Here is a 27,249-nt window from a genome sequence, read left to right on the forward strand (position 1 = left end):
TATTCTGTGAAATTTGCACCTCTTTGAAATCTTATGAAGATTTCACTAAATATTTGTGCTGGGTTTTCTTCAGATAATACTTCATTATAGAAAAGTCATCATCCATAGAGTGTCTAAGATTACTACTAACACTGTCTGTCTGATAATAAATATACAAAATGAACAGCAAGTGTCCCATCCTATGACCCTGGAACCCTTCTTGACAATTATTCTCCATCTAAAATAACATGATGTATCCTTACCAAGAAATCCTCAGTCCAACCACAAATAAGCATTGGTGAGATACAGTTTTAATCGCAAGTCTTCAGCTGAATAATCAACTTATAGTGTGATCTACTGTCATTTATGAGTTTCTACAGCTCTTCATAGAGGTCTTCTACCTCCTCATTAGAAAGTGTACATGTAGGTACATAGATTTTAATAATTTCCATATCTTTTGCTTATGTGTAAAACAAAACCTGGCAGCCTGCTCAAGTTCAGTTAACACTCTAATATTTAATTTTTTCTCTTTTCTATGGCATAACCCACACATTAATTACCACAAAGATCTGTTCCTCAGCATCGAATGTTCTGAGTTTAATTCTATTTCATCTCTATTTTTCAAGTACACTTTTGACAACCTTCTTCTCTTTCAAGTCATAGAGTTCTGCAAAATATTGTCCCTAACTATTAAGTAACTTTCTATGATCCATTTTAATGTGTACATAACCAAGATTTGTATATCAAGATGTGGCCACCAAAGTAGCCTGAAATTACTATCTTAGTTCCCTTAGTCTACAATTCTCAATATTCATTTGCTTCAACAGGAAACTGACACACCAGGAACTCAAAAGAACTCATGAAGTTTATTTGCTACAATGGTTTGAGAACTTTCATAGTTAGTAACTTTCACTTCCTGAATGTTATGTACCGTAAGACTGAGCGAACATTCTCTCCTCCATGAAAGTTCTTAGCACACTCATCTTCACATAAATGTGGTGAGTCTATTTTATGAACTTGTAATCTACATTGATTACATATTCACATTCACCTTCTGATGGAGCACAAGCGCACATCTGTAGTAAACTGTTTGGCCACTGCCTTTAGGTGCAACATTAGAGTGCACAATCCTCTGCTATTTGTAGAAGCCCACATGATTCGGCATGAGCTGTAACAACTCAAGACAAATATGAGGTCTGACAAAGGACTGAGACTGCTCACACTGCCAAAGAATTACTTATCATGTGTATTAGTGTGTGGTTCTTTTTGACCTCGTAGTGTGTCATTATGCTGTGACAAGTTCAACTTGCTTGATCAACTCAGTCACAGTTCACAAGCAGTTCGGTGCAGGTGTGGTTTTGTACTCTGACATAAACTAAAAATAACATATGGTGTATATTTCAGTATTCACTAAATATTTTCAATTTTTTGTGGCAGATTTCTAAGTAGGGCCCGTTTGAGTCCATGAACAATTGTATACATTCCTTTCAATGCTAAAACAATTTCTGCTTGTCATTTTCTATGTAGATGCAAGGTCACTCCTTCACATTCACCTTCTGATGGAGCACAAGAGCACATCTGTAGTAAACTGTTTGGCCACTGCCACTGAGCCACTGAGCAAGTTGAAATTTGCCACAACTTAACACAAACAGTGCACATTTAAAACCTAGTCTTGCACTAATATGCTATAATACATTAGTCACCATCATCAAAACCAGAGCAATAGAAACTTAGTAATTGCAGCTGAAACTGCAATTTTTTGTTTAATTCCAAGAATGGTATGCATAGAAATGCTTCACAGTAAAAGTTATTTCAGGAACTAACCTGTACAAAAAATAGTTTATTTCAATATCATCTGCATCAGCTATCATAGTGGAACACACAGGATCTTCTTCACCAAATTTATATTCATACATATAGCCTGCATCATAACCTCCCATAGATAACCAAATTATATCTGGTGCAACATACACAGCAAACAGTACAGAGTTTGGTACTTCTGGGAAGTACAGAGGCTCTAATTTTTCTTCTGACTCTGAATCCTCTGTGAAAGTACATTTAAAACAAGCATTATTCACTACAGATTTGGCTCACTCTGCAATTGACAAGTTAACACAATACTATGATTAAATTAATTCTCTTCAGTTATTTTCTTCTCATAGGATTACATTCATTCCATTACTTACAATCTTTGTTGAAATGGTAGGCAGTTATTTATTGGACTCTTACGTGCTATAAGCATTTGCATAATTACTCATCATGTAAATGAATATTTACCAAAAAATGTTTCCTCATCAATATCTAGATGTGGGTTTTCCTCCCTCATCTTTCTTAGCTCTTCTCTTTTTTTCTCAAGCTTCTTTTCTTTCTTAGCTTCTATTTCTTTGATTTTAATCTCTCTTCGAATCATTGATTTCACAGACTTGAACTGTAAAACTCTTGATTCAACTCTTAATCTGAAAGTTTTCTTTGTGTAAAAGACAGGTCTTTCAGGTAATATCATTTCCATATAGTGCCCCGTGCTACAGCCAACCATTAAAGTTGAGGCCTGGATAAAAAAATCAAATAAGATCAGATTACTGTTGATACAGATCAATAGTAACCAAATAAAATCAGTAAGTATTAATTCAGAGAAGGATAGATACACAGACATAGTTTCTTCTTTAACATCATGAAATTAATTTTTTTGGTCACAAATAACTAAGCAAAGGAGTATGAGACAAGGATTATTAAGCATGGTAAAAAGATTCATGAAATAATGACAAATAAGACTATGTTTTGGACCTGCATAGCACAAATCATATTAAAAAAGCAAAACACGGCCATAAACTGCAAACAGGGTATTATCTTGTGTTGTTACAACATTGCATCCATTTACCTAGGGTACTTATTGGAGAATGTCTTCTGACATGTTACATCTTATAGTGAATGCTTCCCAGTAATATTTTCCTGATACTAGTACAAAATGAAAGAAACAAAAAAGGCAATGCCTGAGTTTTATAAAATTGTGTTAGTGTTGAATCCTCAAGTTTTTGTGGATTTGCACAATCTTCATTGTCCAGATATGGCTGGCTGCTGGCCAGTGTAGACATAGATCAGCTCTGACTGGGGAGTTTACTGTACTCAGCATACAGTGTCTTCTCACCATAATTCCACCTGGCACTCAACACAGTGTTTGTGGTCAGTGATTATGGATTTGGATTTTCATATTACATACAAGAATCAGACAATCTGTGTCACGACATCGGCACAGCTTGGTGAGGATTTTGTATAAAGCTGTTATCTACAGGTGCAAGTTGCCTATTTTATTTATTAAGAAGCTGTAGCTATAGCCTAATTTCCCATTTTGGTTAGCTGCAGGCAACTCGAAGATGTTCAACAAATGAAGTCGATGATAACACAATAAATGTTTAAATAATACAGCTGACATGGTTTTCAGTAAACATTACCATTAGTGTCAGCTGTGGTGCTCAACATGATCAAGATCATACAAGCTAGGGAGAATAGCTTTAGGGCTAAGGGTTAGGCTCCTTTTGCTCTGAATTATTACAAAGTTACAATGACTTTCCACTGTTGTTACAGGACACATACTTTTGTTAGTAACATGAGTCCATTCACTGCCTGAGTCTACCACTAATAAATAGAATGTGAATGTTGAACACCACATTGCTGGATGGATCTTGTCGTTAATACCTGGGGTATTAAGCAGTACAAGAAGTTATTTCTTTGCCGTATCAAATTCAATCATGGGCATCTGCAAGAATGGACAAGAGGTGTTACTGCTGACTCCCCCCCCCCCCCCCTCCCCTCCCCATGCCTATGATTTTGCTAAACTGCAGGTTTAGGTAATCCTGGCATAAAGTGGTTGACTACAATCTGAAATTATTTGAAAATCTTGTATGCTTGGCACTCTGTAGCTTGTATATATTAGTTAAAAGACATCTTGTTAACATCATGAGTTGTTTTCTATCTAGGAACACACAGGAACAATGGCAATAAAAGAGATACAATTCATTGGCTCATGGACTGATGTCAACAAGAACACAATGAAAGTATTTCACACATCAAAAACACGCTTAACAACTGATTTCCCAGAGGCCTGCACATGCCGTTATAAAGATGCTATCTGCTATGGTGCCCAGGGTCACAAACTGGAACATCCGATACTTATTTTGCATAAGTCATGGAAAGCAAAGGGCATGTGGTCTTTGGCAGCCACGTGGGATTTTCAAGTATGCATCCGGACTGCCAGAACTCACACTGAGAGCTACAGACCACCAGGTACCTCATCAGGCATCAGCAAGACATGCTAGCTCAATTAAGCTCTCATCGACGTGCCATCGGTGACAACAACGTAATGTCAAGAAGTAGGCTTCCATGTTGGAAAACAGTTTTCTTCAAGTGCTGATCATTTCAGTGTTAGTTCCAGCTACAGGGAATTAGCTGCAGCCAAATCCATAGAATTACATTTTTTTGGAACTGCAGAAGATGCAAAGTTAATTTAATTTGTAATAATAAATTGTGATGAACAGATTTTTAGTTTTCAGTAGGACAATTAAAAAGATATAGTACTCCTATTGGGGCTCTCCCTCTCAATTAAAATTTAAAAAAAAAAAAAAAAAACAGATTTTGCACTATCCATGCCAGGTGTCGCAGGTGCAATGTTGCACATGCACAGCAGACAAGTGATGGAACAACCAAATGAAAAAAATTGATTATTTTGATTGTTGGACTCATTCGGTTGTCGTTTTGAGTATTGGTTGTATAATTCGTTCATTCTTTTGAGTGAAACTAGTCTCTGACAGCAACTGAATGAGAACAGTTGTTCAGTTAGTCAGACAACTCATGTTGAGTGAAACCAATCTGTGGGAGCAATCAAATGAAAACAGTTGATTCATTCAGTATGAAAACATTCAACACCATTGTAGCTTTGTGTATTGATGGAATTGTTTAATCTTTCTTTTCAATTGAAAACAGTCAGTAGTTTTTCCAACTGTTGAACCATTTATTCATTCTTTCATCTGAAACCACTCTTTAGTAATTTAGGTGTCTCAGCTATCCAGTCATTCTTCTGAGTGAAACCAGCCAGCAGCACTTTCATTAGCTGAACTAAAGCAGTGCAACATTATATTGCCAGAAGGCAGCCCAACTCCCACAGGTAAGTGAAAACATATCTCAGTGGGTATGACAAAGTGCCAAAGTTAAAATAAGCATTACACATGTTCATTTAATTATGTACTGATTGGGTAATTTTTTATTTTCATCATTTGAAACCAATTCGTATACTGTTGCGGATTAAGTAGTTCCAGATGCTATTAAAGTGAAACTAAATAAGCTAATGTACCACTGGGGTAGGCTTGCCATCACTTGAATTGCCAGCCCCGGACAAAGACTTCAAAAACTGTGTATAACTGGGTCAAAACTGATTACCAAACACACACAATCTGTACATGATAATTATCCAATTGCCACACTAATGACACTTTTTCCAGCAATGGAGGCAAAGCCACCCGCAACAAATGCTGATAGTTCTGGCCTGTTAGGCAATGTAGAAGGAACACTGGTCCCAAAATACAGTCGCCAATGATCCCAGCCCACTCATTCCAGTTGCACTGCGCTGATGATTGCTGTCACCATACCATGGGGTTTCTGCACACTTTCAGATGACTTATATGAAAACTGATGATACCACTCTGTCTAAAGGTGGCCTCATCTGTGAATAGAGTGGATGACACAAATCCTGGGATCACGGTTGCATGGTGAAGAAACCAACAAAACTGTTCCCAGTATGGAAAGTCTGTTGCTAGTAAGCCATGCACATTCTGTAAGTGGTAAGGGTAGTAACAATTGTCATAAAGAATGTTCCACATGGTCATATGGCTTGCCCTGTACTGGCAGGCCAACTGCCTGATACTGACTTAGAAATCAACTTCCACAGTGTTAATCACATTTTCCTCCAAGGCTGGTGTCTGAACATGTCAGGTATGTCCTTCAAAATTTCCTGCTTCCTGAAATTATCCTGTCTCATGAAAATGGTAAAACACTGTTGCACACACTGAACGCTGTGGTTGCTGTCAGCACCGATAGGTCTCCTGATACAACCTTGCCTTACTGTACGTAAACACCATGTCAGCAAGCTATCGATTCAAATACAGAATCATTGTGTACAATGCTGTATCACATCCACTACAAGGTGAGTCAGCAAGGGAAGTGAAATGTACACAACATTACCAATTATTATGGCAGGAGAGAGCACTAGGGCATGTTTGAATAACAGTACCACCCTCTATGAGGAAACCATGCGTACTGCAACTGTGGCTACATGGTACAACATGTGTTAGACTGCAGCCTCTGTAATAAAGTACCATTGAATAAATGGTCTCTAGCATGGTAACCATGCATTTCTGGACATAAGTTCATTATATCTTTTTTGTCCCATATCCTCTCATTGATCAATCCCTAGAATTTGTACCCAATGGAAAAAATCAGCCTGCATATCAAATGACATGGGTACCAATTATAAATTAATTCTCTATTATTCAAAAACCAGTGTTCACCAAGAAAACACAGAATCCCATGGATATTTGAAATGTAATTGTAACCGTTTCTATATGGTTACGGAAGGAGCAGGAGGAAGAGGAGGAGGAGGTGTTTAATGTTACGTCAACGACGATCTCATTAGAAAAAAAAAGACAAGTTTAGATTAGGGAAGGATGGAGAAACAAAGCAGCCATGCCCTTTCAAAGGAACCATCATGGCATTCGCCTTAAGCAATTTAGGGAAATCACAGAAAACCTAAATGAGGGTGGCTGGGTGCAGGATTGAACCATCGTCCTCCCGAATGTGAGTTCAGTGTGATTGCAATAGGATCAAAGATCTGTCCTAACTCTCACAGTGCACAAATCATGATGCATACATATCACAGCTGTCAAAATGTTAAAGCGGTGACATTTCCAGCTCACATTGGACACCACTGTCACAGGATGTAAACATGGAGCTTATGGATATGATAAAGAGTCTACATGAGGTGAAAAGGTAGCATCTAAAAATGGCTTGGACCCAGCCCTAATTATGAGGTCAAACACCAAGAGATAGAAGGAGCAAATTATAACAGAGATCAGATCACATTAGAAAAGAGTGAGGAAATAGAAAAAGATGAGATTATAATTTTACCACACTGGAATCGCTCAAATGGCTCTGAGCACTATAGGACTTAACATCTATGGCCATCAGTCCCCTAGAACTTAGAACTAATTAAACCTAACTAACCTAAGGACATCACACAACACCCAGCCATAATGAAGCAGAGAAAATCCCTGACCCCGCCGGGAATCGAACCCGGGAACCCGGGTGTGGGAAGCGAGAACGCTACCGCACGACCACGAGATGCGGGCCACTGGAATTGCATCGCAGATAATATAAGTCATTTGTTTCTAAAACTTAGGCTAGTAATTGGCTTTAGGACAGAGAACACTTCTTGCCTTTCAAACCATAGAGTTCTGCAATATATTATCCATAATTAAAATGTAAGTTTCTATGATCCATGCTTCAAATGTTGGTGCAACGACAGACAGAACTTCCCATGGTCATGTGACAGGCTATGCTGGTGTTACTCTCTCCCTCTTCATCTATGGAAATGTTTCCACTTCTATTCCCACTGTCTGAGGAGGCAGCAGAAGATTGGGAAGTGTATAAGCACTGCCTACAGCAAAATTTCCATACCTTCCAAGTTGTGGATGCAGAGTTATATCATACACTGTTTTTGTCAGATATTCTTCATTGTCTTTTGACAATTTTCGCTGTTGCTGTTGCATGCGCGGTCTGGCCACAAGTGTTGAATTCTACCAATGCACAAAACAGACCATCAGTGTTATTGTGCCTGGGTCATGAGTCTCCACGGCCTTAGTTGCAAGTTTTATTTTGTCATGTCCAACTCAAAAGAGTCATATGCAGACATGAAAGTTCATGGTGTTACAATCCTCTCCACTCTGGATACAAAAGACTGCTGGTGGGAACCCCAATCAGAAAACCATTCTCTCAATGAGATGTGATCCATTGCCCAGTTGTATGAGGTCTCACAGTCTCGAGGACAACTTAGAGGCAATGCAAGCTGACCGGTCCAGTGGCTCCCATGCGGCATGAAGACAGCATTCCAGCCACAGCTCCTTGTTGCCATTGTGTATGTCTTGTTACTCTCAATATGACAGATCAGAGTGTCCCCAGCACTGAGCCCATCTGTCATAAGCATAAGAAAAAAGGCCACATTATGGAAGTCTGCCACTCAACAGCATAGAACACAGCATCAGAAAACATGGATATGGATCCCCAGGAAGCATCATGATAAGAAGTGCAGCAAGCTTGTTTTATCAAGGTTTTGGTTCTTTCACTGCAAGTGTGACTGCTGGTGGACACTGGTGCAGCCGTTTCCCTGCTTAAAGCTCGCATATATTCAGACCTCAGCCCTCCTCCACTGTCACCAGTGAAAGGGCACCTATGGGAATATGATAAACAGCAGATCAGTAACTCGGCATACTACCTATAGTGTTCTTATGGCCCTAGTTCAACAAACCTTTTCAGGTATAATGCCTTTCAGGCCTTTGGCTTCTCAGTCACGGACGCCATATAGTTGGTATTTGCCAATACCCCTATCAATCATTGGAATCTCTGTGCTCTAAATTTCAGGATATTTTTGTGGAAGGCCTAGGGTGCACCACAGACTTTAAAGTCCACGTAACCTTGAGGCAGTCAGTTCACCGTAGATTTTTTGTGCTCAGCAGATCCCTATAGTTCTCTGCTCCAAAGTCAAGGTGGAACTGGACCAGCTCTCATATCTTAGGGTCATGGATCCCATTTTCTCTAGTGAATGGGACACACCCCTTGTTATCATGAATCAACCCTCTGGTTAACTTTGACTTTGTGGTGATTTTGAAGTCACCATGAATTCACAGTCCATGGTCAACACACACCCACTGCCAGGTCTGACAGAGCTGTTCACATGCTTAGCAGATCAATTCCTCTCCAAACTTGATCTTTCCAAAGCCTATCACCAGTTACCCTTGGACAGGATTTCCAAATGTATCATGGTTCTAAATACACTTTTCAGGCAGTATCAATACCAAAAGTTTTTGTTTGGCATAGCAAGTGCCCCACAATTTTTCAACGTTACCTGAAACAACTCACGTCCACTAAGCCACACTACCTGGATGACACTGTAATTACCTGACATACTACAAGCGACCACCTGCTCAATCTCTGGGCCCTTTCTGAAGAACATGGTTCCGCATTGCAATCTAGAGAAGTCTAATTGACGGATGTGTATAGAGAATTGTGCATGGATGTCAAAAATGTTCGTAAGTAGTGTAGAGAGTTTTCAGCTGGTCATAATAAAATTCACAACAAACAAAGGAGCTGGAGGCCATCAATTTCTGAGGAGACAGTGCTGAAGGTTGAGCAAAGCAATGCATGTGTGAAGATCGGCGGATCACCCTGGATGATCTCTGCACGTTGGTTCCTCAGTTTTTCCGAAGCACTGCTCACAGAATTTTAATGGGAACATTGAATTACCAGAAAGCGTGCACAAGATAGGTGCCACACATGCTGACTGAGGACCACGTGCAACAAAGAGTTGATGCTTTCCATGCATTTCTTCACTGCCTTGCGGGCGAACAGGACAACTTTCTGGACTCAGTTGTCACGGGTGACAAAACCTGGGCATACCACTTTACACATGGGACCAAGGAACAATCACACCAGTGGTGGCACCCTTCTTTGTCGAAGCTACAGAAATTCAAACAAACACAGTCTGCCAATAAAGTCATGATAACCGATTTTTGGGATCGGGAAAGGGTCTTGTTGGTCGACTTTATGCCCAGTGGGACCACAATTAACACTGACAGGTCTGTGAGACTCTGAAAGAACTCAAACGGGCAATTCAGAACCAGAGAAGAGGAATGTTGAGCAAGGGCATACACATTCTCCATGACAATGGTCGTCCACACGTCACTCGGCAAACTGTTGCTGTCCTGCAACAGTTTCAGTGGAACATAATCACCCACCCACTCTATAGTCCTGACTTGGCACCCAGTGTCTATCAACTGTTCCCTAGGTTAAAAGAACATTTGGCCAGAAAGCGATTCAGCTCCAACGATGACGTGAAAGAAGAGGTTCATAACCTTCTGAACAGCATGGTGGCGAGCTGGTATGACATGGGCATACAAAAACTGCCACAGCGTCAACAAAAATGCATCGACATAAATGGTGATTATGTCGAAAAACACCTAAATGTTCAAGCTGTAAACTGATGTAAACCATTGTAGAAATAAATAGGTCTATGTACTTACAAAAAAAATAGACCTTACTTTTGGGATTACTCTCGTACTACACTGTACCATTCCTTACACCATGGACGGCAGTCTTTGAGTGTGGTTTTGGTTGGTTCTTCCCTGGTTACTGGCAACCATCATGCATCAGACCAGCCACCATGTCTACACTCAACAGACAGGAGACCTGGAGGTCTGGTGACATCAAAATCAGCTCCAAGTCTGGGTGGGCACCAACCCACCCATCCTAGGTGCACCACCACCTTCACCTGTTTCCTAGTCACTGGGTGCCACCTATCCACCAGTACTCCAGCCTCAATTTCTGCCTGTGTTACCACTGCCCAATACATCTACAACATCACAGACTCTGGTAGCAGCTCCAGTACCCCTGCAGCTGATAAGACATGCCCCTTGACTGTTTGATGTCTCCTGCATGGCGTCAAATGTGGTGGAGTTGTCTCCACCTTCCCCACTGCTACTGAACATCACCATGGGCTCAGCTTCGACTGGCCATCATTGGTCCTGTCATCTTATGCTCCCACAGGTGGCATGTTGGAATGCTCCTCATGCTAGCCACTTTGGCCCATATTCCAAAATTTCAACTGATTGGGAGTTTCTCACCTCTCTCACATCCAAGTTCTCCACAGATGTGGATGCTATCTGCACAATGCAGCTCTTCACTCCTTGCCTGGAAAACCAGCAGCACTCAGACCCAAGGGGAAAGTGCATAGTGACCACATAAGATTCCACACCTGTAATCTGGACATGCAGACACTAGAGAGGGCGTCATGTATCTTGGCGGGTGGTAGGGGAGTTCTGCACAGCCAGCAGATAGTAGTGGGGGGAGCCAGCTGCCAGCCATGGCAGTGTAGCCACACCATGCTTTTTCGCTCCATTCAACTGTCGGATACTGACCGCCATGCACTGCAGTACGCGCGCATGCAGGAAAGGGAACGAGTGCAGTAATACCTACCATATACCGTATTTAGTCGAATCTAAGCCGCACTTTTTTTCCGGTTTTTGTAAGCCAAAAAACCGCCTGCGGCTTAGAATCGAATGCAAAGCAAGCGAAAGTTCTGAAACATGTTGGTAAATGCCGCCACAACTAACTTCTGCCATAGAATATACGTAGCGCTACACAGGCATGCTTTGCAGGCACGAAGATAAATACTGGCACCAAAACCTCTGCGTCAGGAAATAAATTTAAAAAAAAAAAGGTGGAAGACAAGCTTTTTTCTCCGCCTTGAGTTTCGACCACTGCATTTTCATACATTATCCAAAGAAGTAAATACAAATTCCGTATTGTTCATCTTCGAATGTAGCAGCATTTCAATGTACTATGAAAATCCGACTGGCAAGACTGTTTGGCATATTTGTCAATATGGCCAACTCTACGTTCTGAATTTTTTCCTACCTCTGAGAAGAGATGGTGCTAATAGGAACTTTTATGAATTGTGAATCACATACAGTATTCTCTTCACCATAAGAATAATTCGAATATAAACATTTTGCCATGTATTTTTCATGTTTGCTGCTATCTCATTTAAATCCTGTCTGCCTAATAAACTATGAAACTAGAGTGAGACAACAGCAAACGCAGAAGAATATACATAACATGTCATGTTTATATTCGTATTATTCTTACGCCTAATAGTGATACAGTTAGAAATGAAGCACGGCAATTGGCTACATTTTTAAATCTAAGATGATTCTCATTTCTGTGCAGAATGTAATGTACTAAAGAGGCACCTGCAAAGATTTTCAAACCGAGAAAAATTTTTGCTAAACTCTCGTTCAGAACATCTTACGCAGTCGATTATTTGGTTCTGTTGATCATTATCAAAAAAAGCAGCAGTGTAAGTAACAACAAATAGCAGTCTCTTGCCATTGTTTTGTAAATGAGACGATTCCTCTCTTTACAAAAAAAAAAAAAAAAAAAAAATTGTAAGCGGCGGTAGCGTGCACAAAAGCAAGCGGCGGTAGCGTGCACAAAAGTAAGCCAGGCCGCGAGCGGCGACAGGCCATAAACACTCATTATCAGAATGCGAGAAATAATGCATGACACAGTACAATAATGCATTTTCAGCTTAGAGTGACATAAACATCTATAACAAAGAGAATGGCACTTATCAGATCAAAGAAAAATCAGCAATCAATTCAAACCAGACGAAGCATGTGATAAAGGAAGGGTACCCATATAAATACGGACGGAGCACCTGATGCATAGCAATGGCTACCTGGTAAAGCTTAACTGCTAAGACTTGAACCAAACTACTGTAGCTGTATCGTCAGTCATTTGACCTAAATTGTGTCTCATATTACAATGGACCAACTTTGTTTCGATTTGGAGGTGCGGCCTAAAACTTTTCTACCCCTTGAATTTCGAGTCTCAAATTTCAGGTGCGGCTTAGATTCGGGAAATTTTTTTTCCATGACTTAGAAGCTCACACAACTGTTGAAACAAGTTGTTGACAAAGCTGATGTTTGGGCCCGCATTGTTGGTGACTGTTTGGTAGCATCTCACTTTCTTCCATCCAGGTTCAATGGGCAAATTTATCATGATTTCAAAGAGAATGTTCTTCTTGATCTATTAACATCTGTGAATTTAGCTGTGCAACAAAAGTGTACTTCATACATGATGGAGCACCTCCTCATTTTAGCATTAATGTCCATCGGCTTCTAAATAACATGAATGAATTAAGTTGTGAAAACTTCTACCTAACAAATGAAAATTCAATGCTGCAAAAACTTAGATACCATGAGTTCCTCCTAAGGCAGAGGGTGTGTTACTGTGAACAGTTCAGTGACCAGGTTGTTCTAATCACAATCGACAGTAGACCAACACCGACAACGATAGTTCAGGTATACATGCCGATGTCGCAAGCTGAAAATGAACAGATAGAGAAAGTGTATGAGGATATTGAAAGGGTAATGCAGTATGTAAAGGGGGACGAAAATCTAATAGTCATAGGTGACTGGAATGCAGTTGTAGGGGAAGGAGTAGAAGAAATGGTTACAGGAGAATATGGGCTTGGGACAAGGAATGAAAGAGGAGAAAGACTAATTGAGTTCTGTAACACGTTTCAGCTAGTAATAGCAAATACCCTGTTCAAGAATCACAAGAGGAGGAGGTATACTTGGAAAAGGCCGGGAGATATGGGAAGATTTCAATTAGATTACATCATGGTCAGACAAGGATTCCGAAATCAGATACTGGATTGTAAGGCATACCCAGGAGCAGATATAGTCTCAGATCACAATACAGTAGTGATGAAGAGTAGGCTGAAGTTCAAGACATTAGTCAGGAAGAATCAATACACAATAAGTGGGATACGGAAGTTCTAAGGAATGACAAGATACGTTTGAAGTTCTCTAACTCTATAGATACAGCAATAAGGAATACCGCAGTAGGCAGTACAGTTGAAGAGGAATGGACATCTCTAAAAAGGGCCATCACAGAAGTTGGGAAGGAAAACATAGGTACAAAGAAGGTAGCTGTGAAGACACCATGGGTAACAGAAGAAATACTTCAGTTGATTGATGAAAGGAGGAAGTACAAACATGTTCTGGGGAAATCAGGAATACAGAAATACAAGTTGCTGAGGAATCAAATAAATAGGAAGTGCAGGGAAGCTACGATGAAATGGCTGCAAGAAAAAAGTGAAGACATCGAAAAAGATATGATTGTCGGAAGGACAGACTCAGCATACAGGAAAGTCAAAACAACCTTTGGTGACATTAAAAGCAACGGTGGTAACATTAAGAGTGCAACAGGAATTCCACTGTTAAATGCAGAGGAGAGAGCAGATAGGTGGAAAGAATACATTGAAAGCCTCTATGAGGGTGAAGATTTGTCTGACATGATGGAAGAAGAAACAGGGGTCAATTTAGAAGAGATAGGGGATCCAGTATTAGAATCGAAATTTAAAAGAGCTTTGGAGGACTTACGGTCAAATAAGGCAGAAGGGATAGATAACATTCCATCAGAATAATTAAAATCATTAGGGGAAGTGACAACAAAATGACTATTCATGTTGGTGTGTAGAATATATGAGTCTGGCGACATACCATCTGACTTCGGAAAAGCATCATCCACACAATTCCGAAGACGGCAAGAGCTGACAAGTGCGAGAATTTTCGCACAATCAGCTTAACAGCTCATGCATCGAAGCTGCTTACGAGAATAATATACAGAAGAATGGAAAAGAAAATTGAGAATGTGCTAGGTGACGATCAGTTTGGCTTTAGGAAAAGTAAAGGCACGAGAGAGGCAATTTTGACATTACGGCTAATAATGGAAGCAAGGCTAAAGAAAAATCAAGACAGGTTCATAGGATATGTGGACCTGGAAAAAGTGTTCGACAATATAAAATGGTGCAAGCTGTTTGAGATACTGAAAAAAGTAGGGGTAAGCTATAGGGAGAGACGGGTCATATACAATATGTACAACAACCAAGAGGGAATAATAAGAGTGGACGATCAAGAACGAAGTGCTCGTATTACGAAGGGTGTAAGACAAGGCTGTAGCCTTTCACCCCTACTCTTCAATCGGTAGATCGAGGAACCAATGATGGAAATAAAAGAAAGGTTCAGGAGTGGAATTAAAATACAAGGTGAAAGGATATCAATGATACGATTCGCTGATGACATTGCTATCCTGAGTGAAAGTGAAGAAGAATTAAATGATCTGCTGAACGGAATGAAGAGTCTAATGAGTACACAGTATGGTTTGAGAGTAAATCGGAGAAAGATGAAGGTAATGAGAAGTAGTAGAAACGAGAACAGCGAGAAACTTAACATCAGGATTGATGGTCACGAAGTCAATGAAGTTAAGGAATTCTGCTACCTAGGCAGTAAAATAACCAATGACAGACGGAGCAAGGAAGACATCAAAAGCAGACTCGCTATGGCAAAAAAAGCATTTCTGGCCAAGAGAAGTCTACTAATATCAAATAGCGGCCTTAATTTGAGGAAGAAATTTCTGAGGATGTACGTCTGGAGTACAGCATTGTATGGTAGTGAAACATGGACTGTGGGAAAACCGGAACAGAAGAGAATCGAAGCATTTGAGATGTGGTGCTATAGACGAATCTTGAAAATTAGGTGGACTGATAAGGTAAGGAATGAGGAGGTTCTACGCAGAATCGGAGAGCAAAGGAATATGTGGAAAACACTGATAAGGAGTAGGGACAGGATGATAGGACATCTGCTAAGACATGAGGGAATGACTTCCATGGTACTAGAGGGAACTGTAGAGGGCAAAAGCTGTAGAGGAAAACAGAGATTGGAATACGTCAAGCAAATAATTGAGGACGTAGGTTGCAAGTGCTAGTCTGAGATGAAGAGGTTAGCACAGGAAAGGAACTCATGGTGGGCCGCATCAAACCAGTCAGTAGACTGACGAAAAAAAAAAAGGCATAGCTTGGAGGTAAGTATTTCTAGAAAGGAAAAAAGAAGGAAAAAATGTAAAGTGAAGTGTTATGGGGAATGTAAGATATTTTATAAAATTATTATTATTATTATTATTTATCTGTATAACATTTTTTATTGAGCAACTACTCTGTTTTAGCTAAGTAATCCTCCAATGTATAAAATGTACTGCATAACAGGTACTTTTCAGCTGCCTTTTTAAATAAGTGTATTTTTGCAATTTCTTTAATCTCTTTTGGTAATTTATTGTACAGTTTTATTCTTTGGTAGAAAATGCTGCTTTGAGTTTAATGTTTATTTTTTATTATTAAATATAAATTTAGTCTACCTCTTGTCTGCATGGTCATGGACAGAGCTGTTTGTGCAGTAATTACCAATGTTATTTTTGATGTGTACAACTGACTGGTAAATGTATTCACATGGAGCAGTTAAAATCCCCAGTGTTTTGAACAGATTTTTACAATGAGCTCGACTAGTATTTTCGGTTATAATTCTTATGGCTCTTTTCTGGAGTTTGAAAATTGTGTTCATATTTTGTGCATTTGTTCCCCAAAAAAGAATGCCATAGCTAAGAATTGAGTGTAAATATGAATAATATGTAACGAAAAGACACTGCATGTTACACACTGATGATAGGATTCTAAGGGCATAATGTGCTGATGACATTCTGTTTGCAAGTACCTTTGTGCATTCACATCAGTTCAACTGAGATACAATATTCATTCCCAGAAATTTTGCATTTGTTCCACAGTCATTTTTTCTCTTCAAACTGAAAGTCATGCCATTAATTTTTTATGTTCAATGTCACTTTATTGCTTATTGACCAATCTTAACCTTCCTTGAGAGTTTCATTTGCTTTCTCAGAAAGGACTTCTCTTGTTTTCTCAGTGACTATAACATTAAAGAGAATTTTTTTCATCATGAGTAACACCACTGGGAAAGTCATTGACGTATATCAGGAACAGTATTGGTCCGAATATGCTACCTTGCAGAACCCCTACATTAATGTATTTTGGTTCTGATTAAGTGTTTTACTAAATGTTTAGATCTATTTGAAGTATGTTTTATCTCTATTCTTTGTACCCTATCTGTTAGGTAAGATCGAAACCAGTCATCAGCTACCCGTCTTGTTCCTAATGCTTCTAATTTATTTAATAAAAATTTGTGGTTGACTGTATCAAAGCCTTAGAAAGATCCAAAAATATGCCTGTAACACACTCATCTCTATCAAGAGCATCAAGTACAAATTTTGTGAATTCTACTATGGCTGACTCCATATTTTTGCCACTTCGTAAACCAAACTGTGATTTGCTTGAAAGATTGTATTTATTCAGATAATTCATTAATCTGTCTTTCATAATTGCTTATATTAATTTTGAGAATAGTGACAGCAGGGAAATGGGCCAGTAATTTTCTGTCATCTTCATTACCTTTCTTAAGCAAAGGTACAACTCTTCCCTGTTTTAACTTCTCTGGAAATGTCCCTGATGTGAAGGTTTCATTTTTTATATTTGTTAAGAGGCCTTGTATAATCCCTATGCACTGTTTCAGTACACACAGTGGTACTTCATCTAAGCCTACTGAATTTTTTATTTTTTAGTTTTTGAGCAGTTTTATTGACTTAATTCTCTGTGATTGGAAGTAACATCATTGTATTTAGTGCAAATTAATCACAGGAGTTATATTTGTTTGGGGCAATTTTTGCTGTATCTTCTGTGTAATACTTGAAAAATGCTTGTTTACATAGTTTGCTAAGTGTTCTGGAACATTTATTGCCTTATCCCCCTCCCTTAGCAGTATGTTATTCTGAGTTTGTTTGCCTCTCCCCGTTCCCTTTTTTATAACATCCCACACTGCTTTCTTTTATTCTCTGCATTATATATTATTTTGTCATTAAATGACTTTTTTTGGAGGAAACAGCAATTTCCTTTAGATATTTTTGTATCTATGGTAGAAATTTAAGAACTCTGGTCCATTGCGAATCTTTTTCATGGAACTGAGGTGTTTAAGTGTTTGAGGGGACTTCATAATACCTGCTGTTATCCATCTGTTTTTGTGGATGTTTATACAGACATGCATACTTTTGGAAATGCCTTTTCAAAGTTCAATTTAAACAATGTGGAGAATTTAGAGAATTTAACATTCACAGTGGTTTCCTTATACACTTCATCCAAGCTTTGTTATCTAGTTCTTTTGAAAAATCTTTCATTTTGATTTCTGAGAGATGTTGTTTGTAGGTGTGTAGTTTAGGGAATGATTTGATGCCTGATTTTACTATTGCTATTTGACGGAGATGGTCTGATAGCCCGAGATCTTTTACAGCTACATCACATTTTTCCCTGTCCATATTTGTGGCCACATGGTCAGTTACTGATAAAGTCTTTGTAGTAATCCTTGCTGCACTATTGACCAATACGGACATGCCAAAACTTTGAAGGATGTTTATAAAGGTGCTGCTGGATTCATTTATGATATTACTGTTGATGTTAATGTCCCCACACAGAATTATGTTGACTTTTGTACTTGAGACTTTATTCAGAACTTCTGTTAACTTATTGAAAAAAGTGTCCACACTACCACTGGGAGATCTATACAAACACAAAATGATTAATTTCTTGGTGATATCAAGCCCTGTTAATTCAATAGCTGATATTTCAAAGTGTTTGTCTTCACTTACTGTACTGAGGTCATGTCTTGATTTGAACGGTGTTCCTTTTCTGATATAACTGTATGATCCTCCACCCTTTGAAGTAGTTCTGCAGTAAGAGTTTGCCTTTTCATACAATGATAATACTACATGTTGGATTTCTGTGTCTCCACACCAGTGCTCAGTAATACAAACTACTGTGCAGTTCAAAGATTGGAGCTCAACTTCTAATAGTTGTATTTTATTTTTTATTGATTGCATGTTTTGATGGAGGATTGTTAAGTCTGTGAAATGCTCCATGTTACTCTTTCCAATGGTTTGTTTTTCTTTGTGAAATCTGGTATATGAGATATTTAAGGTGTTACAATCTGTCTTACAAGTGACTGTTTCAGCATTTTTTAAAGTGCTGGAGATACTCTTTAGGCAGGGGAACCTATTGTCTGGATTCATCCTAAAAAATATCTACTTTTCCTACCTATGACAACAGGTATTTGACCATGTGTGGCCCAAGATCCATATTTTCATGAATCAGCCGTACCACTCTTCCCTTCCCAGTCCTGTTTAGGTGTAGTCCATGCCTAGTGAAACGCCATCTGTTGATAATCCCGACGGGACCCAGAGAAACATGGCTGTCCTCAGAGCTATCCCTAACACCACACTGATTCACCTCACATCTACAGCAAGGTGTGGTCGATCACGATGCCAGAACTGCTCAACAAAGTGTACATTGGTGCCATGAGTCAGTGAAGCTATCTTGTCCCGGTCACCACCTATGTCATATGCCCCATACCTGTCCAAACCATTTCCCATGGCACCCACTATCATTACATGGTCCTCTTTTGTAAAGTCCTTAAATAAAGACCCTAGGTCTTCTACCACATGGCTTAGCCCTGCATTTGAATTGAAGATACTGGTGGCCTGGTATGCTGCCCCTAAACTTTCCTGTAACTGAGGGCCTACTCCTCACCCATGGCTACTATCTAGCAGCAGAACTTTCTTCTTCCTAAGACTTTGTACATTCCTAGGCTTCTTGGCCTCAGTTGAAGTGTGTTGCACATTTCCTGCTCCTTGTTCAACCTGAGGCTCTTCTCCACTAAACTCTGGCAGTGGTAGATACCTGTTTTTGGTGTTGATGATAAAACTGTCATATCATGTTCTCTTTCTTCCTATTCTCCTACCAGCTGCCAGTTCCCAACCACCCTCCTACCCCTATCTCCCTTGGTCCTTATGAGTTCCTTCCTTGCTTCATTCAACTGTGCTTAAAGGGCACAGATGTTCCTTTCCTGTTCCCCAATCAGAAACTCTTTTAGAGTAAACAGCCTTCATTATGCATATGTGAAGTCAAAGTACTTGACAACAAAATAATAAATGACAGTAATCTCAAAATAATATCACAAAAGCCCAATATATTACCAACAAAACTGAATATATTGATGAATTTCTAAGTGATAGTAGTCCTTAGATTGATCTCATGAATGAACTAGGGTGCAAAACTGAAGAAACGCGTAGCATTAATTTAAGTAATTATAAACTGTCAGTGTGTATTGTAGGAAACAACATGAAGGTGGTGGTGTTGAAATTTATGTCAAAAATAATGTCGAGTGTGAAAAAATTGACTGTGTAGATAAATTTGTATGTGAGATGGTTTCTGGAATGCTGCAAGAAGAACAAAGCTCAGAAATAGCAGTTTAATAATACATATCCCCTAACAGTAATATGGAAGGTTTCTTTTGTCACTTATAGGAACTCGTTGTGAATCTCTCATCTCATAAAAAACAGACTGTAATAGTAGGTGACGTGAACATTGACTCCTTCACTAATAGTACTAATTATCTTAAACAATGGAAAATCCAGGATGGAATTATATTAATTATCTTAGATATATTGACAGGTTACACTCCTATAATTACACCCATGTGAATTCAAGAGCAACAAAAGTAACATGTGACTCCCAACATGTATTTACCACGTTATTACAAACTTAAACAAGAACGATCTTGTAGTTAGAACCATTAAGAACCATATTTCAGATCATAGTGCATTACTCATAAAGCTCCATACAGACTAAGAAATAGTATCTCATGGGGACCTACTTACCTATAAAAGAAAGCTATACTATCATACATTAAAGGAGACCCTGGCATACAAAAACTTAGAATCAGAGAGGCCTATACGAAACAGAAGATGTTAACGAAAAGTGGGACAAATTTTATACAACATTAACCCACTGTCTTAATCAAGCATGCCCAGTGATCAAAAAACTAAGAAAAACTGACACTTCTAAGAAACTTAAACTTCCGCCATTGTGATAAAATTGAAGGAAGATATTGTCAAAAGCTTTCTCTAAGTCTACAAATCCTAGAAATGTAGGTTTGCCTTTTCTTAATCTTTCTTCTAAGATAAGTCGTAAGGTCAGTATTGCCTCACGTGTTCCAACATTTCGACGGAATCCAAACTGATCCTCCCCGAGGTCCGCATCTACCAGTTTTTCCATTCGTCTGTAAAGAATTCGCGTTAGTATTTTGCAGCTGTGACTTATTAAACTGATAGTTCGGTAATTTTCACATCTGTCAGCACCTGCTTTCTTTGGGAGCAGCGCAAAATAATATAGAGAACATTACCCTCATCACAGAATAACTCACCAAAATCAAATTGGCACTAAATAAGGAGAAGACAATCCTGTTGGAGTTTTCACTACATTATAAACCAAGACAACTGGATATTGAGCCAGAGTATTCCGTTGAAGCAACTGATAAACATAAATTTCTGGGTATTATAGCAGATGAACATCTTAAGTGGAAGGAGCACATCAGCTATACATGTAAAAAATCTCCTGTAACATCTACCTGCTAAAACACCTTTCTAGCATATTAGTGCTACCTGTCTTTAGCCAAATCTGTTTTGGAATCACACTCTCTCACCTACAACATTGTATTAAGATTTGGAATAGTATACATGAATACAGCTTTTAGAGCCCAGAAAAGAGCATTTAGGATAATAGATAATATTAGTAAACAACAGTCCTGTAGAGAATACTTTATTACATATAACATACTAACAGTGTCTTCATTGTACATTCCCAGGACTATACTGTTTGTAAAAGAAAATACAGAACATAGTTTAATCAATAGTGAAATCCATAATTATAATACCACACAAGAAAAAGAGAGGATTGCCACATAAAATTTAGTAATAAAAGAGCAACATATCATAGTCCGTTTTCTGCTGGAAATCATTTTTATAGCAGACTGCCAAATAATATAAAACTGTTAAATGGAAACATATTTCAGACAAAATTAAAGCCACTGTTAAATGTTTGTACTCCATCAAGGATTTTTAATGATATTCTGTATAATTTGTCTTTATTTATAAACCATTATTAACATTCATATGTTTATAAACAGACAATGTCCATGACTGTAAAAGTTATTATGGGCAAATAAACCATTTATTTCATTTTATTATTATTTTATTCAGTGATAGATGGATAGGTAGAGGTGGATCAATTGTCCAGCCTCCATACTTCTGGACCTAAGCCAGCAGGACTTTCATTTGAGGGAACATTTGAAAGGTCTTGTGTATAGAACAACAGTACAAGAAGTCTAAATGCCCGTATTATGGAAGGCTGCAAAACCATACACAATACTGTGTCCAATATGCCCCAGAAATGTTTCTTTAACATTTAGCATACTTCTAAAGAATTGAAGTTATGTCATATAAGGGATCCTTCTATGTGTCTTATAGTAACACACCTGTTGACTTGTAAGCAATGCACAAAACTGGCAATTATATCAGATGATAAAGTTAATGATGATGTAAATAAAATAGAAAGAAACTTCCACATGGGAAAAATATATTAAAAACGAAGATTCCAAGACTTACCAAGCGGGAAAGCGCCGGTAGATAGGCACAATGAATAAAACACACAAACACACACAGAATTTCGAGCTTTCGCAACCGGCGGCTGCTTCATCAGGAAAGAGGGAAGGAAAAGGAAAGATGAAAGGATGTGGGTTTTAAGGGAGAGGGTAAGGAGTCATTCCAATCCCGGGAGCGGAAAGACTTACCTTAGGGGGAAAAAAGGATAGGTATGTACTCGCGCACACACACACACACACACACACACACACACACACACACACATATCAATCCATACATACGGCTTGTGTCTGTGTATGTATCCTTTTTTCCCCCTACGGTAAGTCTTTCCGCTCCCGGGATTGGGATGACTCCTTACCCTCTCCCTTAAAACCCACATCCTTTCATCTTTCCTTTTCCTTCCCTCTTTCCTGATGATGCAGCCGCCGGTTGCGAAAGCTCGAAATTCTGTCTGTTTGTGTGTTTTATTCATTGTGCCTATCTACCAGCGCTTTCCCGCTTGGTAAGTCTTGGAATCTTTGTTTTTAATATATAGATGATAAAATTATAATCTTTTAATCCTGCAGTGAAAGGGTTGTGCAAAACTTTTACCTCATTATAAGCTAAGCAGATGACACTTAAGTCTTGCTGTTTTGTAGGGAATATAAGGAACTATAATCTTTTGCTACTAGTGGTGTAAAGGAATTGATGAAAAACTTCAATGATCAGGGCCTCAATTAAAATGCCACAGATCTCAGTTATTGGTGTTTAAATCTGATTGTTCGCATCAGCCCAGTGTAAGTAATTTTGGCAACAAAAACAAGCAGCTGTAAATTTCTAGGCGCTTATGTTGAAGAAACCTGCAATGGACTAATCACGTTAATTTTGTATGTGGGCAAGTCAGTAGAGGCTTATATCTCCTTAGCCAGTTCACCAAGATAGTTCTTACTCAAACTTTAAAAAATAGTTTACTATGGAACAATTTACACCTTTCATAAGTATGGGACTGGATTATGGGGTTGTCCACTTAGAAAGAACATTGCAATAAGACCTATACATAGGATACACCATTGACAATCATGTCATGAAGTATTTGTGCAGCACAAATACTTGACAATATATTCTTCACACACATATAAATTACTTACATTGTTTTCTGAGTCAAGCAACGGAATTTATCATGTGCTGTGATGTACATCACCACAACATCAGAACAAGATATAAGTACTTTCAGAAGAGAACAAAATTAAAAATGACAGATAGGAGCCCATACATCAATGATTTGATTTAAATTAACGAAATACCACATTATTCAAGAACACTTAAGGGGATTGATTTTAACTATTAATTAAAATATTTTCACATAGAAAAATGATTAGATTTAAGATAATTGTCATTTATTGTTCTGTCTAATTAATGGAAAATCTCATATAAAGATGTGAAACAATTACTAACAAAGAGATAGAGGGGCTGGCCAGTACTTACCTCAGCTCAGTACAGCCGATAGAAACACAAAAAAACAACCGAAAATTTAAGCTCCTAGCTTTCGGAATAAATGTTCCTTCATCAGGGAGGAGAGAGGGGAAAGAAAGGGAAGAAGGGAAAGTGGATTTAGTTACTCACAACCCAGGTTATGAAGCAACAGGGAAAGGAAAACAGGGAAGGTAGCAAGGATGGAGGCATGCATATTTGATATTTGCAAAAGCTATCATTGTGCTCATTCCATGCAAAGAAAATATAAATAAATCCATACATATTACAAAAATTGATGTGTGTGTGTGTGTGTGTGTGTGTGTGTGTGTGTGTGTGTGTTTTTCACATCTCCTAAACCACTGAACTGATTTCAACCAGACATGGTACACATTTCCCTTACTGTCAGGCAACAATTGCTGTGGGAGTAAGAACCATTTAAATATCACATCATAGTTCAGCAGATATAATGTCATAAACAATGAGATGTGTGAAGAACATCTGAATCACGCAGGATGCTTAATTCTGTGCTACTAAAATGCATCCACAATAAATTTTATAGATGGTATCCACATATACTGCTAAGCACCTACAAAAGTGTATCACATAACACATACAGTTAAGAAAATATGACATCATAAACACTGAGGTCTTTATAAAAATGCTGCATTGTACATAATGTTTAATTTTTTTTACTTATTTTCTTTCACTCTATTCACAAGAAATTTGGCACATAGTACCCGCATGTCACTGAATGTACCAACAACATCATGTCATGGTATGACATATAGATCAGGATACATGACGTCATTACCACTGAGATGCATGAAAACTGCCACATCATGACATTCCTATAGTCAAGTCAATTTAACGAATTCCTTGACACATGCCAGCACTTTTGATAGCTTTCAATTGCAAACTGAAAATGGTTGTAGGTGAAAACTACACCATTTCTAAAACTATGAAGACATGTTGCCACAAAGATATTTACATGTGATCTAGCTGTGCCAAGTGCACAGAAATTGTCCAGGAGCATGTTTCTTAATTTGGATACCAGGCTTCCACATTTGTACATTATGCATATTTCTTCATACAAGTGTTTCATAATTTCAAAGGTGTTTTCCCAAATACATGGTAACAAATTTTTTTTGATACTTCTCAAAAAAACACAGTTCTGCCCCCCCCCCCCCCCCCCCCCCCCCCGCCCACAATACAAAACGCAACATGAACATCCTGGCAATCCCGCAGAAATCCCAGGTTTGTCAGCTAGTAAATAAATAAAAATAACTAAATTTGATAGCTGTAACACATACACAAAATAACCTGCACATTGTGAAGCAGGACAGATCTTAGATCCTACCATAATCGCATAGATATGGTTATTGTTAGATTTTAAGTATTCACAGGTTTCTATGTTTCCTGAATCACCACAATTTTGAAATCATAAAGAATTTAAAACTGTCACCCACAACATTTGGAATAGGGGCATAAAGGTCCACAAGGGAGGAAGGAGGGTACTTGCCCCCCCCCCCCCCCCCCTCCCACTGGAATTTGGAGTACAGAGTTTCTATTCATTACATAATTCTTATAAATTTCTTGTAAAAACAAATTACAATATTTCCACAAAATCTCTCATTAAACCAAGCTGATTGCAGTGAGGCAATACTATAACAATTACCATCTTATCTTCAGAAAGTGCAATACCAGACACTCAATTATGGAGAGAGATCTTCATTCATTTGTGAGTCATTCTCTCTCTCATAATAACAGGCATGCTGTTGTACTGCAGATCAAAGGAAAGCAGAGGAAAAGCTGCTCTCGTCCACTGTGCTAACGTCCTTTAAGGCTTTTTCTAAGTATTGATGTCAAGATGGCTGCAAAACATTCCCCAAATTTAGCAGAATCAAATTCCTTGCCACAGTCTTCAACAATAACTAAACACAGTGCTTCCTGAAGCATTGTTTGGTTACACAGAATGCTATGAGCAGTACCATGTGCACTGCACTTTGCCTCAGTGACTGCTTTTGTAGCAAATTTATCATCTTCATCGTGAGAACACATACATTTCATAGTGCTGGAAGAAAGTGTAGGGAAGTGTAGCCTGCATAAGGGGTTAGTTTAGTATATAATGCTTGTTTAACAACAAGGGAACACTCAGCCAGCTCCATACATTTAGAGACCAAATGAGGCTAATTCCAGGGACTTCAGTAGGCTAAAGCCAGAAACACCATCATTCACATTTTTTAGGGCTGCAACAGCCTGATGGGAGTCAGCAATTGATGTTTTAAAAAGTGAAAAATTCTAAGAAAGGATAGGAATACTGCAATCAGTCTCAATCCCATTGGGTTTTTATTATTCTTACAGATCCAGATTACAGCTATAAATCACCATCTTCAGAGTTCACCTGCTTAGCTGGCTGATAACATGCTTGCCTCCCATGCACTGGGCCCGGATTTGATTCCTGGCTGGGTTGAAGATATTCTCTGCTCGGACACTGGGTGTTGTGTTGTCCTCATCTTCATTTCATCATCATTGGCTACAAGTCACCCAATACGGTGCCGACTGAAACAAGACTTGCACTTGATGGCCAAACCCGACTGGGACATCCTGTCCAACAATGCCATACGAACATTTCATTTTTACAACCTTCAATAACTCCCAGTAGCACATGTCACCTTAGGACTTTATTGGGGTGATAATATAGATAATAAAAAAACAATGTGATTGCAATTTATCACTGTAATCCTATCCTTTCTTGTAATAATATACAGTTTCTGTGCACAACAGTTCTGTATGAAGTAACAAGTCATCAGCTGAACACATTTCTAAATAATTTGGATTTATGGAAAGAAGAATTTTTGTAAAAACATTCGCTTCTGATACACATCTTTCAAGATTCTTGATTTGGCTTTGGGTGACAAAGTCCCTACAGGTAGCTACCAATATTGTGAGTTGTGCTCTATGGGCGTTCTCAAAATGTAATACTGATTAGGTTTACTCTGCAATTTTCTACATGAATGATTATAATTATTTTTATTGTTGAGACTACTTGCAAGATAAACTTGATCATTTACAGCTCAGCAAAGATAGTATTCCTTAGCCACAAGTGGCTCAAAAACATTATAATACTGATAACTTCTTATCTGAAGCAACAGTGTGGTATGATCTTTGGTCAATAAGAGCAAATGAAACTGTTGAAAAACATACAGCAATTTTCCTACTATGAAGAAGGCTGTATCAATTGCTCTTGATTTGACTGCTAGCACATGCACAATTAAATGATCTTTCAGTACTCTACGAAGAATGAAACTGTGGTTGCATTCTTCAGTGAGAGAAAACAGGCTATGTGAGCTGTACATGCTATATGTTCACAGGTGAAAACTAGCTGAAAAACCTGATTCTACTAACTTAATTATTAACCAATTCAGACAACAACCTTGGTGATTGTCATTCACCTTCAAACAAGATTGTGTATAATATCACATTTTGTGTAGTTTCATATCACATGTTATTCACATCACTGTTATTCTTTCCTTCAACAGCAAT

The 27,249-nt window shown here is 38.5% G+C and overlaps 1 protein-coding gene across 1 annotated transcript in view; it reads right to left on the bottom strand.

Annotated features, from left to right (window-relative positions):
- LOC126278856 (cilia- and flagella-associated protein 44-like) overlaps positions 1-27,249 on the bottom strand; it is a 577,958-nt gene that overhangs the window by 326,991 nt on the left and 223,718 nt on the right. Inside the window, exons 10-11 of the mRNA XM_049979132.1 lie at positions 2,257-2,527; positions 1,804-2,023 (exon numbers count right to left, since the gene is read on the bottom strand). Of these exons, the coding sequence (XP_049835089.1) occupies positions 1,804-2,023; positions 2,257-2,527 (491 nt within the window). The remainder of the gene's footprint in view (positions 1-1,803; positions 2,024-2,256; positions 2,528-27,249) is intronic.

The sequence above is a fragment of the Schistocerca gregaria genome, chromosome 6 (genome assembly GCF_023897955.1).
Source record: "Schistocerca gregaria isolate iqSchGreg1 chromosome 6, iqSchGreg1.2, whole genome shotgun sequence".
NCBI classification, from domain to species: Eukaryota; Metazoa; Arthropoda; class Insecta; order Orthoptera; family Acrididae; genus Schistocerca; species Schistocerca gregaria.